This window comes from Zeus faber (assembly GCF_960531495.2).
Source record: "Zeus faber genome assembly, chromosome: 2".
Taxonomy (NCBI): domain Eukaryota; kingdom Metazoa; phylum Chordata; class Actinopteri; order Zeiformes; family Zeidae; genus Zeus; species Zeus faber.
Window position 1 is genome coordinate 49,902,610 of NC_137189.1, and position 13,616 is coordinate 49,916,225.

Here is a 13,616-nt window from a genome sequence, read left to right on the forward strand (position 1 = left end):
CACAGAGCAGATTGAAAATTGTCTGTCAGACTCCGAGAAACGGTTTCAAGACTTTGCTTTACTCATGCCAATCGCTATCGTATTTATGTGCTGCCCGTTTAGGGAAGATATTGAGGTTGATTCACTCACATCAATAATTGTTTTGCACTTTCACCTGAACTTGTCTGCAGTGGAGGATGAGATGTTGACACTACAGGCTGACATTCAGCTGAAGTCTTACTCACAGGGGAAAAGTACAGGAACATGAGGAAATGTGCTACCTCCTTGACTGCATTATTCTGCTCTACTTATTTTTGGGAGCCTTTTCCCACATGAAGATTATTAAGTCCAAATAGCGTTCCACCATGACTGATGATCATTTGGAAGCTGCTTGAGACTGGCTACCAGCAGCTACTGTCCGGACTATGCAACCCTGGCCGACTCCATTCAGTGCAAGTCATCAGAGTAAGGTGTTGACCATAAATGTATTTAATTGTATTGTTCCGTAAAGGTTAATGCAGTGCTGCATATAACTGTATAAAGTATACTCAGTATATACAGTATATAAATAAATATATTTAGCATTTTTTATGCAGGTAGATCATTTTGACCTGGTCATTTTAAAAGTAGCTCACAAGCCGAAAAAGTGTGGGCACCCCTGATCTAGGTGACTGGGATCAGAGTGGCTGCATACATTTTGTTCATTGATTGGTCTAAGGAGCAGCAGGTAAAACCCCCCTCCCCACACACTCAGAGAGGAGCCCTGTCATGACATGTCTATCTGCTCCTGGCTTGTTCCACCTAGCCCACTCTCTACAATAAACTGGTGTTTACAACCCCCGTCTTCTGTGCCTCTGTGTCGGAGTTCCCGGAACACGGCACTCGGGTGGCGCGTGGTAGGAGAAACTGCCACAGCTGGAAAAACATATACTAGAATTACTAAAAATTAATTTAACAAAAAATGGATTTTGATTTCAATTTGGAATTCTATCTACAAATTAAGGGTACATCCAGGGGAAAGTAATTTGCCCCCTCTTATATTTATATGGCAAATTGGGAGCCTTGGCCGAATATCCCCTCAAACCATTATTTTATTATCAACTCACATACAACGCACCCCTATGTGCAGGTACAAGACGCAGCCGCAGGCGCAGAACCTGGGCCGCGGGTGCCAGGCATATTAAGCAAACCATCTTCAATTTATATTGAATGGTTACATCCAGAGCAACAATTGGGCCATGGATGGCAAGACATTGAACAAACAGAATGTAGTGTTGCTAGTTTAATTCTCAGTTTCTTATTTTTTTTATAGAATTTATTGGTCATTGAGTCTACAGTATTAAACCAATTGGTTGCACTGGGGTCATTGAAAAAATATAGTTTATTTTTGGTAATATATTAATTTTCACTGCTGCTATCCTACCAATTAATGAGATGGGTAGGTTGTTCCATCAAATGAGGTCTTCTTCAATGGATTTGAGCAATGGAATAAAGTTAAGGGTAAACAAATAGGACAGATTGGTGGAGATATCAATACCAAGGTATCTGATGTTGCTCGTTGTAATGGTTAAGGGAAGTTTCTGGGTTACAGAATACCAGTCCCTCCCACTGAATGGTAAGACCGTGGTTTTAGTCCAATTTATTGAATAGTCTGAGATGGCTGAGAATTTAGATAAATCTAAGATTTAACACTTCTGGTAGGGATGATAATGGGTTCCGTAAGTACAACAAACTATCGGCTGCATACAAACTGGTTTTGTGAACAGAGTTTCCTGTTTGAATGCCAACGATACTTTTTTAACAGATGGCGGCCACGAGGAGTTCAATAAAGATGCAGAATAGTAAAGGGGAGAGCGGGCATCCTTGTCTTGCGCCGCGTTGTACAGTCTAACGCTGTGAAGTGTAAGCGTGAACTCTTTCAGTCTTTTTGAAGCAAGGTGGTGGGAGTGCTTCAAAACATGCAAATTCTAACCAGAAAAATGAAGAACTGATGTCATCCCGTCTTGTTATCCAATTTTAACATTCCACATACCCTTTGGGAAGTTTCTTTAATGGGTCCTTGATGTGAAAAGGTGCTCAGTGCAGCGCCCAGGAGAGACTTGACCACTCTCACCTGGTACAAGTAGCTCAGACACCACCATTCTGTGTAGTGGTGCAATCTCTCTCATTTGTAACTAAGATCATGTCTACTGAGATGACTTGTTGAATAAAAGCTTTTCTCCACACTGTTCAGTCATTTAGTCTCGTTCCAGTGTGAAATCACTGATGTGTTTCAAGATTATTGAAGCGACTTACGTTCACAGGGGTAAAATTTCTATTGTGCGTGCGTATGCTGATGTTTTTTTACTTCACCCCTTGTCGCAAAGCTCTTCCCACACTGTTCACATGGGTAAGGCTTCTCAGCTGTGTGCGTACGCTGATGTTGTTTGAGATGTCCTAAGCGACTGAATCTCATCTCACACTGTTCACACGAGTAAGGTTTCTCTCCTGTATGTGTACGCTGATGTTGTTTGAGATGTCCTAACTGACTGAATCTCTTCTCACACTGTTAACACGGGTAAGGTTTCTCTCCTGTATGTGTAAGGTGGTGTTGCTTGAGATGTCCTAACTGACTGAATCTCATCCCACACTGTTCACAGGGATACGGTTTCTCTCCTGTATGTGTCCGCTGATGTACTTTTACTTCCGCCCTTGTCGCAAAGCTCTTCCAACACTGTTCACAGGGGTAAGGTTTCTCTCCCGTGTTTGTAAGTTGATGTTGTTTGAGAGTTACGAATTGACTTAATCTCTTCCCACACTGTTCACAGGGGTAAGGTTTCTTTCCTGAGTGAATGCGTTGATGTCGCTTGAGATTGCCACGGTCATTAAAACTCCTCCCACACTGTTCACAGGGGTAATGTTTCTGTCCTGTGTGAATGCGCTGGTGTATTTTCAGGTATCTTTGTGCAGTAAAATCCTTCCCACACTGTTCACACTCATATAGTTTCTGGGAATTTAAAGGCCTACCACAATGTTTACAAGTGTGAATTCGTTGTGAGTCTTTCCGTTTCCGGGTGGTTCCAGAGATGCCTACTGGATGACATTCTGCTGAGGGGAATAGACTTTCTGCTCGGATTGCTCCACTTGCCAGCTGTTGAATGCTAAACCCACTGTTTCCACTCTTAATGTGGTGATCAGAGATGGGAGATGTGAAGGATGACAGGCACTTGGGACAAGAAAATCCCTTAGTAGGAGCCAACTGGGGTTTCTCTGCTGGAAGAAGAGAGGGAGAGAAAGACAAGAGTGGATTATAAAATAAGTCAGAGTGGACGCTGCGAATTTAGGACATTGAGTAAAGAATTTCAAGCAGTTAAGCAGTGAAGTGATGGCACCATCTACAGCTTCAGAAAAAGAAGCGTAGTCCTTTTATTCCTTAAAGTGATCAGGAAAATACAGACCTGGCCATCAAGGTTCCACTGTGATTTTCCCCAAAGTAGCAGCAAGTAGATCCCCCCATCAGTAATAGCATCAGCAATAGTACTATGTTCATTGATGAAGGGATTCATAATTGTATTCTTTTATAGTTAGAAATAAAGGTTAATATTTGGATGAAATAAGGTAGAAATGCATTTTATGTGGTACTACATGCATGGCATCTTGTAAGTAATGAATAATGTGAAGTAACTTATTGCACAGCTACTTAATAAGTAAAATACATTGAGACGGAAAATTGATTTTAAAGTATTTTCTCAAGTATTCCTATTCCCTTCTGCTAAGAAAAGTAGTCCACAACAACTCATAAAAATACATTTGGGAATTCTCTATTTCCTCTTTGACTAAGACATATCAACCATCTGTCTATTTTAGTTTTGTGTGGATGGAAAGATAGCTTTTTTGTTTATTGAAATAGCCACTCCTCTTCCAGTAGAACTAGATCTTCCTGTAGATCATTTAACTGGTCCTGTTGTTTTTTAGCGAGGCGCTTCCTGCAGAAAAGGAATATCTGCTTTATCTTTCTGAAACTCCTGTGCTGTCCACTCTCTCTTCATAAGGTATTTTCATCCATTTATATCAATTTATTTTCAATTAATTAATTTTCTGATTTCACCAGATGCCCTTCCCCCCCCCAATACCTGAGGTTTTATTTTCTACATATTACACCTTGTCCAGCTCTTTGAATTTCTCTGTTTTCCTGGAAGGTTTGCGGGTGTAACTTCATGTAAACGAGACATACAGTACATTTAGACCACAAGGTACTTTCCCAAAGGAGACACCCCGTCTATATAACCGACTCTTTCCTCCTGATGTTCAGACTTTCCGCAGGCTGCCTTGTTGTATACTGTGAAACTCTCTTAATCTCAATAAATAACCATTTTAATTATTGTTTTCCGAAACCCGAGAGACGTGAGTTAAGCAAATCACACTGAGTACGTCTGGAATACCACGGCAGTTTGCAGACAACACGTTCCACTCGGTCAACTCTCCAGTCCAAATGTACAACTGCCTCGTTAGGTTTTTCAGCTCTTTTAGCTCCGTCTTCATTTCAAATATTTTCTCTGTTTCTGCTCTGAGTTCAGAGAAATTGTTTTTTAATTCGGGCAGCTGCGTGGAGATGGGGGCGGGCGTGGCCTGTGTAGTATCCATTGTTTGTTCAATTTTATCTGGGTCCCTGTTTCTGGTTCCTCCACAGATTTTGCTCCCCAGACCTTCGATGCATTCCTCATATATATTCAGGTTTGATTCATCACTTCTCGGCTTCGATTCCCAGTATTATATATTTTAATAATTTATGGGTAGTGGTGATATGGTGAGTGGAAGCCAGGCTTGGGCGATTGGACTGGAATACATATTTTTTTTATGTGATTTTGGTCCTTTTATTTTGCTAATTTAATCACCCGTAGGGTGCAACTCAAAGCATACGCAAATTGGAACTGGTATTGCGCTTTGCCGCTTCAACCGCGCTCGGTACTTGTCTGGAGATATCCTCAAAAAGAAGAAATAAAATCATCGTAAACCCCATTTCCAGGTTTGCCGTGATTGCAAAGACGGCAAATTACATATTTTACTTCCTTCGGCTTGCCGGTTGCATCCGGTTTGAAACCAAAATAATCCCATATAGTATGGAAGCAAAAAATGATCATAATTCGAATGAAAAAGCTAATTCCAAAATGAAAATGCAATAACACAAATGCTTTTTATTTTTCAGAATATGAACGTATTATTTGACTTATAAATCATTAAAATTCAATCATCCAATTTGCATTTTCATCTCAAAGTATGCACATTCTATGTCATTGAAAATTAAAAAGAAAAGACATTTGCCTTTTCAATTTCAAAAACTGCCGCACTAATTAGAAATCATGAAAATAATTTCTTCCAAGTCCATTCCCTAATTCTACACACGTCACCTTTAAAACTCAAATCTGCTCCCATTACATTTCAGACCAACTGAATAAATAATAATCTCTGTGAACAACCTACCGTGAGAAAACCTTTATAGTAAAAAACAGGGGTAAACCTGTTTCTATGCCACAAGGCTTTAATGAGCACTCAATGATTTGACAAAACTACAAATGTCAATAAAGTTTGAATAATATTGTGAGATCTTTAGTGCTCATATCATTTTGTTTATTTCTATTTAATGGTGAATCAACTATTCATGAAGTTATTACCTGACATTCATCTGGTCAACAGCTTGGTAGGAGAGGTTGTCTGGTCTCCTTCCGATGGTCATCACTGGCTTCAGTCTCAGTTTGAGAAGAGTGTGAAGAGAAGAGCTGCTCAGCACCAGCTGGTTCTAAAGCAGCAGCTGGGTCTGAGCTACTGGCTGCTTCTGACACCTCCCAGTCCTCTCTATCAGCTTCTGTTTCCATCTGTTCAGTTGAGGTGCTGGCTACAGGTTCTGCCTCTCTCTTCTCCTCACTTTGGCTTTGATGAAGCCGGGACCACTGAGCGCACGCTTCATCATGTTCAGTCTTCACAGGGAACTCCTCCTCTTCCTCTTTAATGTGTGCGGGCCCTGGCTCCTCCTGGCCCAGACCGGGGCCCCGCTGCTGCTGCTCAGGGGGAAGCTCCTCTTTACAGAGAGAGAGAGCGGCTGGAGCTCTGGAGGCAACACTGACATACAGACACAGAAAGACGTGTGAAACCTTAAGATTGAAGCATTCAAGATTCAAGATTCAAGATTTTTATTTGTCACATACATATACATACTTTCATACATATATGCAGTGAAATGTAATTCTACTATACTGTACACATTGCATTGACTTTTCGAATCCTCTTGTCTAATAGAAATGTCTAATAATTCTCATTTAACCCTAATCACAGTTTACAATAATACGAAAGATGTCATTTTAATCATACAATATGGCTGCAGGCAGCGATGCATGGGGTCCAGGTTAGTGGTGTTAGTCAGGAATAACAGTTTTGAGTTCCCGTGAAACGCAGCATCACTTCCTCTCGAACCGAATTGCAATTTTCCGAGTTCTCATGAAACCCATCATCCTGCAGTCTCTCATCTTGACCCAGCAATGGAGTCTAGACGGCAGTGCGCTGCGTACCTTGCCCCATGTGGAAGCCCCCCCCCCAGAGCCACACCCTGCACATACATGACAAATTGGGTGACGATTTCACAAAGCACCCCGATGCACTACCCCAGCCCACCCCACTCCGCCAACCCAGATCCCTTCGTTCCGCTACATCCGGTACGTCGGCAATGATTTTCCCTTATTCCTGCTCCAAATATAGATCGATGTGAATCCAATTTGGACAACAAAATGTCTGGAATGCCAACACTTCATTCATGTCCGTGGGTTCGTCGGTTGCTGTGCGCCAGACACTTTCAGCCAGCAAAACACCCGAGGGAAAAATTATAAATATAGCTGCAGGCAGCAATAGACAGGGTCCAGTTTAGTCGGGTTAGGTATGTATTCCAGTTTCCCAGGTTCTGTGAAACGCAGCACCAGTTACAATTTTCTGGGTTTACACTGAACGCCACATTGGCTCCTCCAGTCTGTCGTCTTGAACAAGCGTGAATACTACATGGAGCAACCAGATCTTCATGGCGCAACTCTCGGAATGCTAATGACCAAACAGTGACGAAGGCTGGACTTATATAACATTGGTTCATGATGTCACAAAATGTCCAGATCCACAAACTAATCAAGATATGCCAACACTCTTCAACTTACGCTAAATTTGCAACACTTTTTCACTAATTCCGGCTACAAATGTAGAGACCTCAATCATGTCCATGGCTTCATCGGTTGTTGTGATTTACACCGTTTTAGCCCGAAAAAGTGCAGAGAAGAATAGGGGCTGGACTTGTCTACTTCCAGGCCGGACCCCTAAAAATCCGAACTGAAACCTGCTGCCATGATATGTCAATAGTGCCGCCATCTTAACACGGTGTCCCACTGCTGTAGGAAAAGGTTGTAACTTGCGATGTTTCAGACCAAATAATTATTTCACATAACTGTACATATACAGTATAAGATTTCATACATAAATCTCAAATTTCCCAGAGGCTTTCAGAGCGCAGAGTGTACACAGCACCAAGATGCCGGCCATTGAGGAAACAATGGACTGTTGTGTCTTATCATTGCACCCTCTTTGTGGATACTTGGTCCAAAGCGCTGAGAACTCAATGGCAACAATATAAAGGTAGATAGATAGATGATGGATAGATAATGAATGGACAGACAGATGATAAATTAGTGCTTCGTACGGACCTACTCTGACTTGTCTCTTCTGGATTGGGAGAGAGGAGCTGACCTAAGCGGAGGAATTTAGGGATCTCTGGGTCGTCATCACAATTGATGCAAGAGGGGGTGTGAAATTGCATGCACTGTACCAGACCATTGTGGTGAAGAAGGAGCCGAGCAGAAAGAGCAAGCTCTCAATTTACCGGTCCATCATTGTTGCAACCCTCACCTATGGTCATGAGCTTTGGGTAGCGACTGTGAAAGAATAAGGTCACAACAAGTGGAAGATGGTCCCAGACACAGGCAGCCAAATCGAGGATTTTCTGCTGGGTTTCTGGGCTTAGCCTTAAAGATAGGGGGAGGAGCTCAGCGATCCAGGAGCACCTCAGAGTAGAACTGTTGCTCCTCAGCTTTGAGAGGAGGCAGGTGAGTAGCTTCAGCCAAATGAGGAACATGAGGAATGTCCACTAAGGAATGTTGTCGGACCGATTGAGGTCATCAAAAGAAGTAGGCCACTCACTTAACACCAATTGTTATGAACATCTTCCAGTTCTTCATTGGTAGAAGAGGTACAAGTGTTGGATGATGAAGCAGTGCAAGGTTGTGTGGATGGGTGAGGGAGAATGAAAATGAGACTGATGATAAAATAGTCATCTGCAGTTATGCAGGTGCTGAAATGGACCATCGTGGTGGAGAGAGCAGAGCCAGGGGGCAAAGATCTCAATTTACCAGTCAATTTTCCAATGTTCACAGATGGTCATCAGCTTTGGGTAGTGACCGATAGAATACGGTGTCCAGGCAGCCGAAATGAGGCTCCTTTCACAAGGTCGCTGTGCTCAGCCTTAGAGATAGACTGAGCATGAGAGTTAAGTGAGAGAAAGAAAACAGTTACCTGATAAAGGTTCTGTGGACTCCTCCCAACATTCATCGCTGTCTTTAGTCTCAGGTGCTGAACAGTGTGAAGAGAGGAGCTGCTGAGCACCACTTGGTTCTAAAGCAGCAGTTAGATCTTCGGGATCTACTTCTGCTTCTGCTTCAAATACTTCTGCTTGCATCTGTTCAGTTGAGGTGCTGGCTAGAGGTTGTGCTTCTTTGCTCTTCTCATTTTGGCACTGATGAAGCCAGGGCCACTCTTCATCATGTTCCCTCTTCACAGGGAACTTCTCCGCTTCCTCTTTAATGTGTGGAGGCTCTGGCTCCTCCTGGCACAGACTGGGGCTCCACTCCTGCTGCTTAGGGGGAAGCTGCCTTTTGCAGACAGAGACATGCTGGAGCGCCGGAGGGAACACTGCAATACAGACACAGGGAGGAAAACTAGGGCAGTGAGACCAAGCTGAAGCAGAAACCTCAGTAACGTCTTCCAAATCTTGGCTTCCAGAGAAGAGTTAGTAGATGTAGCAGCAGCATCCTTTGCTGCGTGAGCTCCCATAGCTCCCATAGATGTTGTGGCAAGACCACATTTAATGGGTCTGCTCTTTATACTGAAAAAAAATTATACTTGACTTTTGTCGATTTTGATAAACAGATTGGATAAAGAAATTCCCATTATAAAAGTAATACTCATATTGGCTACATTTAATATCCACAAATGCAAATCCACAAAATCAAAGCCCTTTTCACTTGACTTTTTCAAAGTGTGAAAAATGTGTTGGTTTAAGTTCACAGTCAAACAGCTATAACTTTTGATATATTTTTTTTGTTTTTATAAACAATATGATACCGGTTTAATTGTTGTGTAAGCTACTCCCCCGGTCTCTTTTTTCTCTCTCTTTCCACTACCTTCGCTTAGCTTAGAATGTACAGCCCAACTCATACATACTTTTGTATTGTAAGATACACCTAAAGTCAGTAGGTGTATGACTGTAAACCTGTTTGCATTGAGTATGTTATATTTGTATGGTTTGTATTTTGCATACTACATATACTGTATACATTATATTGAAGCTTATATTATTTCATAATCATATTTACATCATATTACATAACCTGTATATCGTTGAACTGTCACTATACATTGCATTTTGCTCTATTCCTTTGTTGCAGTAATCGACCGTAATTTAGTAATTTCCCCCTGGGATTATTAAAGTATTTCTAATTCTGATTGCACACATAGGCCCTCAGAGGCATAGGAGAGCGCTCGGATACATTCTGCAACTGTATTTGTGTATTGTATATTACTAAGTAGTGTAAATGATAGCTTTAAAAATAAATGACATTTATCACGTGGATGTCTTCACCCACTCTGTTATCAAAATCAAATATCGCCCCATGTGATCTTACCACAACATCTATGGGAGCTCGCCGAGATCTAGTGGAACTCGAACAGCAAAGGAAGGAGGGAGGGAGCTCCCCCTCCCTCGGAATGATTGACGGTTTGATATTTATTTCCTATTAAATGATTGTAATGCTCTGTGCAACACAACCCGGGGACTCAGTGCAGCGTCCAGCAGCTGGCGCTGACCGTTGTTTTCTTCTTGTAAACGAGAAACTTTCTCCTCGTATTCTGAGATGGTTTTTCAAATAATCCTAAAATCTCGCCCACCGCTGCAGCCAGAGGACGGCTGACGTCCGCCCTCAGGGTTTCTAACCTCCGCATCTCAACACGGAGACGGGGAACGTCAACAAGCTGAGCCAAGCTGGCGAGCTCCGGGACTTCCGGTGCGTCGCTGAAAATGCCCCCCGCAAACAGGCTGGTCTACGTGGTTCCGCTGCCACGTTAAATTCACACAAATGATTTGCAACTCAGTAATCATTGGTATATTAACGTCGCGGGATTGTCACAATCTCATAATATATGATAGTTACTTGTTTAGCTTTATACATATTGTATTTGTAAGTCATCGAATGTATTCTGCTCTTAACGACGTTATCGTAATGTAGTGCACGTTTCTGCACGGGCGGGTTTGGAACCGCACACAGTGTTACAGTATTGTCTCTTCTGATTGGACGACAGATCTCACAACTGACCAGTCATACGGTTGTGGTGAACGCTGTCGTCACACTCCAAGTTCCTCCGAGAGACAGAGCCGTATGGAGGCCGCAAGCGCACGTTACGTGTCGGAAATAACGCGTTGTCGCGTCCAAAAAAACCCCCAAAAAACGACGCGTTAACGTGTCACTTTTTCCAACACGTTATTTGCGCCAATGGCCTTCCAAAAACATGGCAGCCGTCACTCATGGTCGACAGGAAACACGTCAAGTTTTATTCAACGTTGTCAATCAGACTGTAATATATGGAAGAAGTTGTCGATCAACTTAGTGCGACACACAGTACACAGTACAGACGACATAGTAGATACGACACGGTACACAGTACACAGTACACACGCGACACAGTACAGGCACGACACTGTACAGAGTTCACATGGCACGGTACACAGTAAACACACAACACAGTACACACACGACACAGCACAGAGTTCACATGACACAGTACACAGTAAACACACGACACAGTACACAGTATACAGTACACACAGTACACAGTACGCACAGGACACAGTACAGAGTAGACAAACGACACACACGACACAGTATACACGACTCAGTACTCAGGGCACAGTACACAGTAAATACGACACACAGTGCACAGTACACACGACACACAGTGCACAGTACACAGTACACACACGACACATAATATACATAAGTGTAAAAAACATTTCTTTAGTGTCAACATTTTTCAAAGTCCGAATTTTACAAGTGTCGATTTTTTTCAAAGTCTCAAAAATTTTCTAAGTCTCAAAATTGTTCTAGATCTCGAAAATGTTCAAAAATCGTTTAAATGTCAGGAGGGCACAATATAAAATAAGATAAGACTTTATCAATCCCATGGGAGAAATTCAGGAACTTTGAAGATATAAATTCAGTATTATCACAATAATAAATTAATTATGAAGAATTAAGAATTTGTGTTGTGCAGGTGCCAACATAGATAAAAAAAATATGAATATTAAAACAATGATGCCATCATACAAACATTTAATTGTCAAACATGCAGTTTATAGTTATGGACCAGTTATTTTACATACTTATATAATGTTGGCACTGGAACTACTGTAGATCACATTGTACTACTGAATTAATAGTAACTGGTAGTTTGTTTTACCCATTATCAACAAATAATTTTGTGTTTATTCATTGAAACGAAGGCAATGAATGTGGTTTCACACCAGAAGCTTCCAAGTCACCGACATGGGATCATGTTCTGAATAATTTATTATCTTTAACTGTTATTTTCAGTTCACAGAAGCTGCTGAAAGAAGCAGATTATCCAGGTTTGGTCGCTTGTGTTTTGAAGACACAACAATAACTGGATGCTCGTGTGGCTTGAAATGATGGAAATGATGCACAACTCAGAAGCGTCTATTCAACATGTGCTCCAAAGGAGAAACGCACAGGGTTAAAGAAAAAACCCAGAGAAAAGCAGAGCACAGAGTCAGAGTCGCATGAGCGGGATTCGGGGTGATGAGATCTTTACACTGATGTGTCGAGCTGCTCTGCTTCACCAGCGAAACCACATGATGCTGCTTTGAAGCCGGGGTCACGCAGGAGGGAGCACAGCCTCAAATTACATTATTATTCTTATTATATTTATTATTATATTTAGTATTATTATTATTATTATTATTATTATTATTATTATTATTATTATTATCACATTATTGCTCACAGTCCATTTCCCTGAGGATTGAACCTTAGTTTTACTTCAGAACATCGCTGCCCTTGAGCAAGGCACTAAACCCTGAGACGCTCCAGGGACAGAGATCTGTGCTTGTGTGTGTGTGTGTGTGTGTGTGTGTGTGTGTGTGTGTGTGTGTGTGTGTGTGTGTGTGTGTGTGTGTGTGAACACGCATGAGTGCAAAGAGAGGTACAGAGTGTGGATATTTCAAACGCATGTAAACTAAACCTTTGTGACATGAGAAACGTCCTTATATTTACTGTGGAATGTCACACAACACTCAGATTCAAGCCTCTATTAAACAAGATTAACTGCATCCATTTATAGAAAACCTCCACACCTCCAAAAAGTACCACAATAAAAAAAAAACACCAATCATTTTCATCAAGTAAGTTTAGCCCGGTTAAGATATTTACTTTTACACATGTCTGGAAACACTACTTGGAATGCTTTTTATCCAGTGCATCATGTGCATCATATGCACCTTCTGGGCCTGTGCCCGTTTCATTATTAAGCCAAAATATCCATTTTTAGGCAGAAATGTTTGTGGAAAAAATATTCCAAAATATTTGTTTGCGCACAAATCTGCTCTGCTCACGGTGAATGGTGTAGTACAATAGATCAGGCCCATTGGTAGTTGGATCAGCGTGGTTTTCAATTGTATTTTCTATTTTAAAGTTCCCCCAGAGGGAAAAAAAAAACAAAGTTTTAAAAACTGTGTTTTCCGAAGCCGCACTCAGCCCTGCTGGGTCTGCAGGCGGCCGTGAGGCTGGGATGGAAACGACACGACTTTGTTTTCCCACGGTTCTGGAATCACAGTGATAATGTCGGGCGTCCATTTCAGGGCCTCCGCTCCGTCCGTCTACAGGGCCCCCGGAAATCCGCGATCCACGGGAAGGAAGACGGACCCCGCATTGCCTTGAAGGCCCTTAGAAAGTAGAGTTATTATTATGATTATTAATCAGAAGTGCAAGCGGCGTTTTAACCCCGCAGGAGCGGAGCACATTTAACAATACAGAACCTGGGAGAATATTATCTAGAAAAATGTTTATTTTGAGCTTTTGTCGACTGATCATTCGAACAATTTGCATCCTGGTGCAGGGTCAGGGAAGGAGGACGAGGAGGCAGGCGGAGGCCAAACTGTTTTTTCATTCACAGTCTTTTCAACAAAATGTGGCTCGTGGGCCACGACGTAAAGGCTCGCAGGCCAGTGTGCTCGCAGGCCGTGGGCTCTGCGCTCGGCGACGCTCGGGGAGCCGGCTCGCTCGCCC

The 13,616-nt window shown here is 42.2% G+C and overlaps 1 protein-coding gene across 1 annotated transcript; it reads right to left on the reverse strand.

Annotated features, from left to right (window-relative positions):
* Window positions 1–1,043: 1,043 nt before the first annotated feature.
* LOC307247835 (uncharacterized protein) lies at window positions 1,044–10,171 on the reverse strand (the record flags this gene model as incomplete). Its single annotated transcript, XM_080023956.1, has 3 exons — window positions 1,044–3,228; window positions 5,631–6,041; window positions 10,073–10,171. Coding segments are annotated over 2 exons (495 nt in total), but the record flags the coding sequence as incomplete, so codon positions are not given.
* Window positions 10,172–13,616: the final 3,445 nt, after the last annotated feature.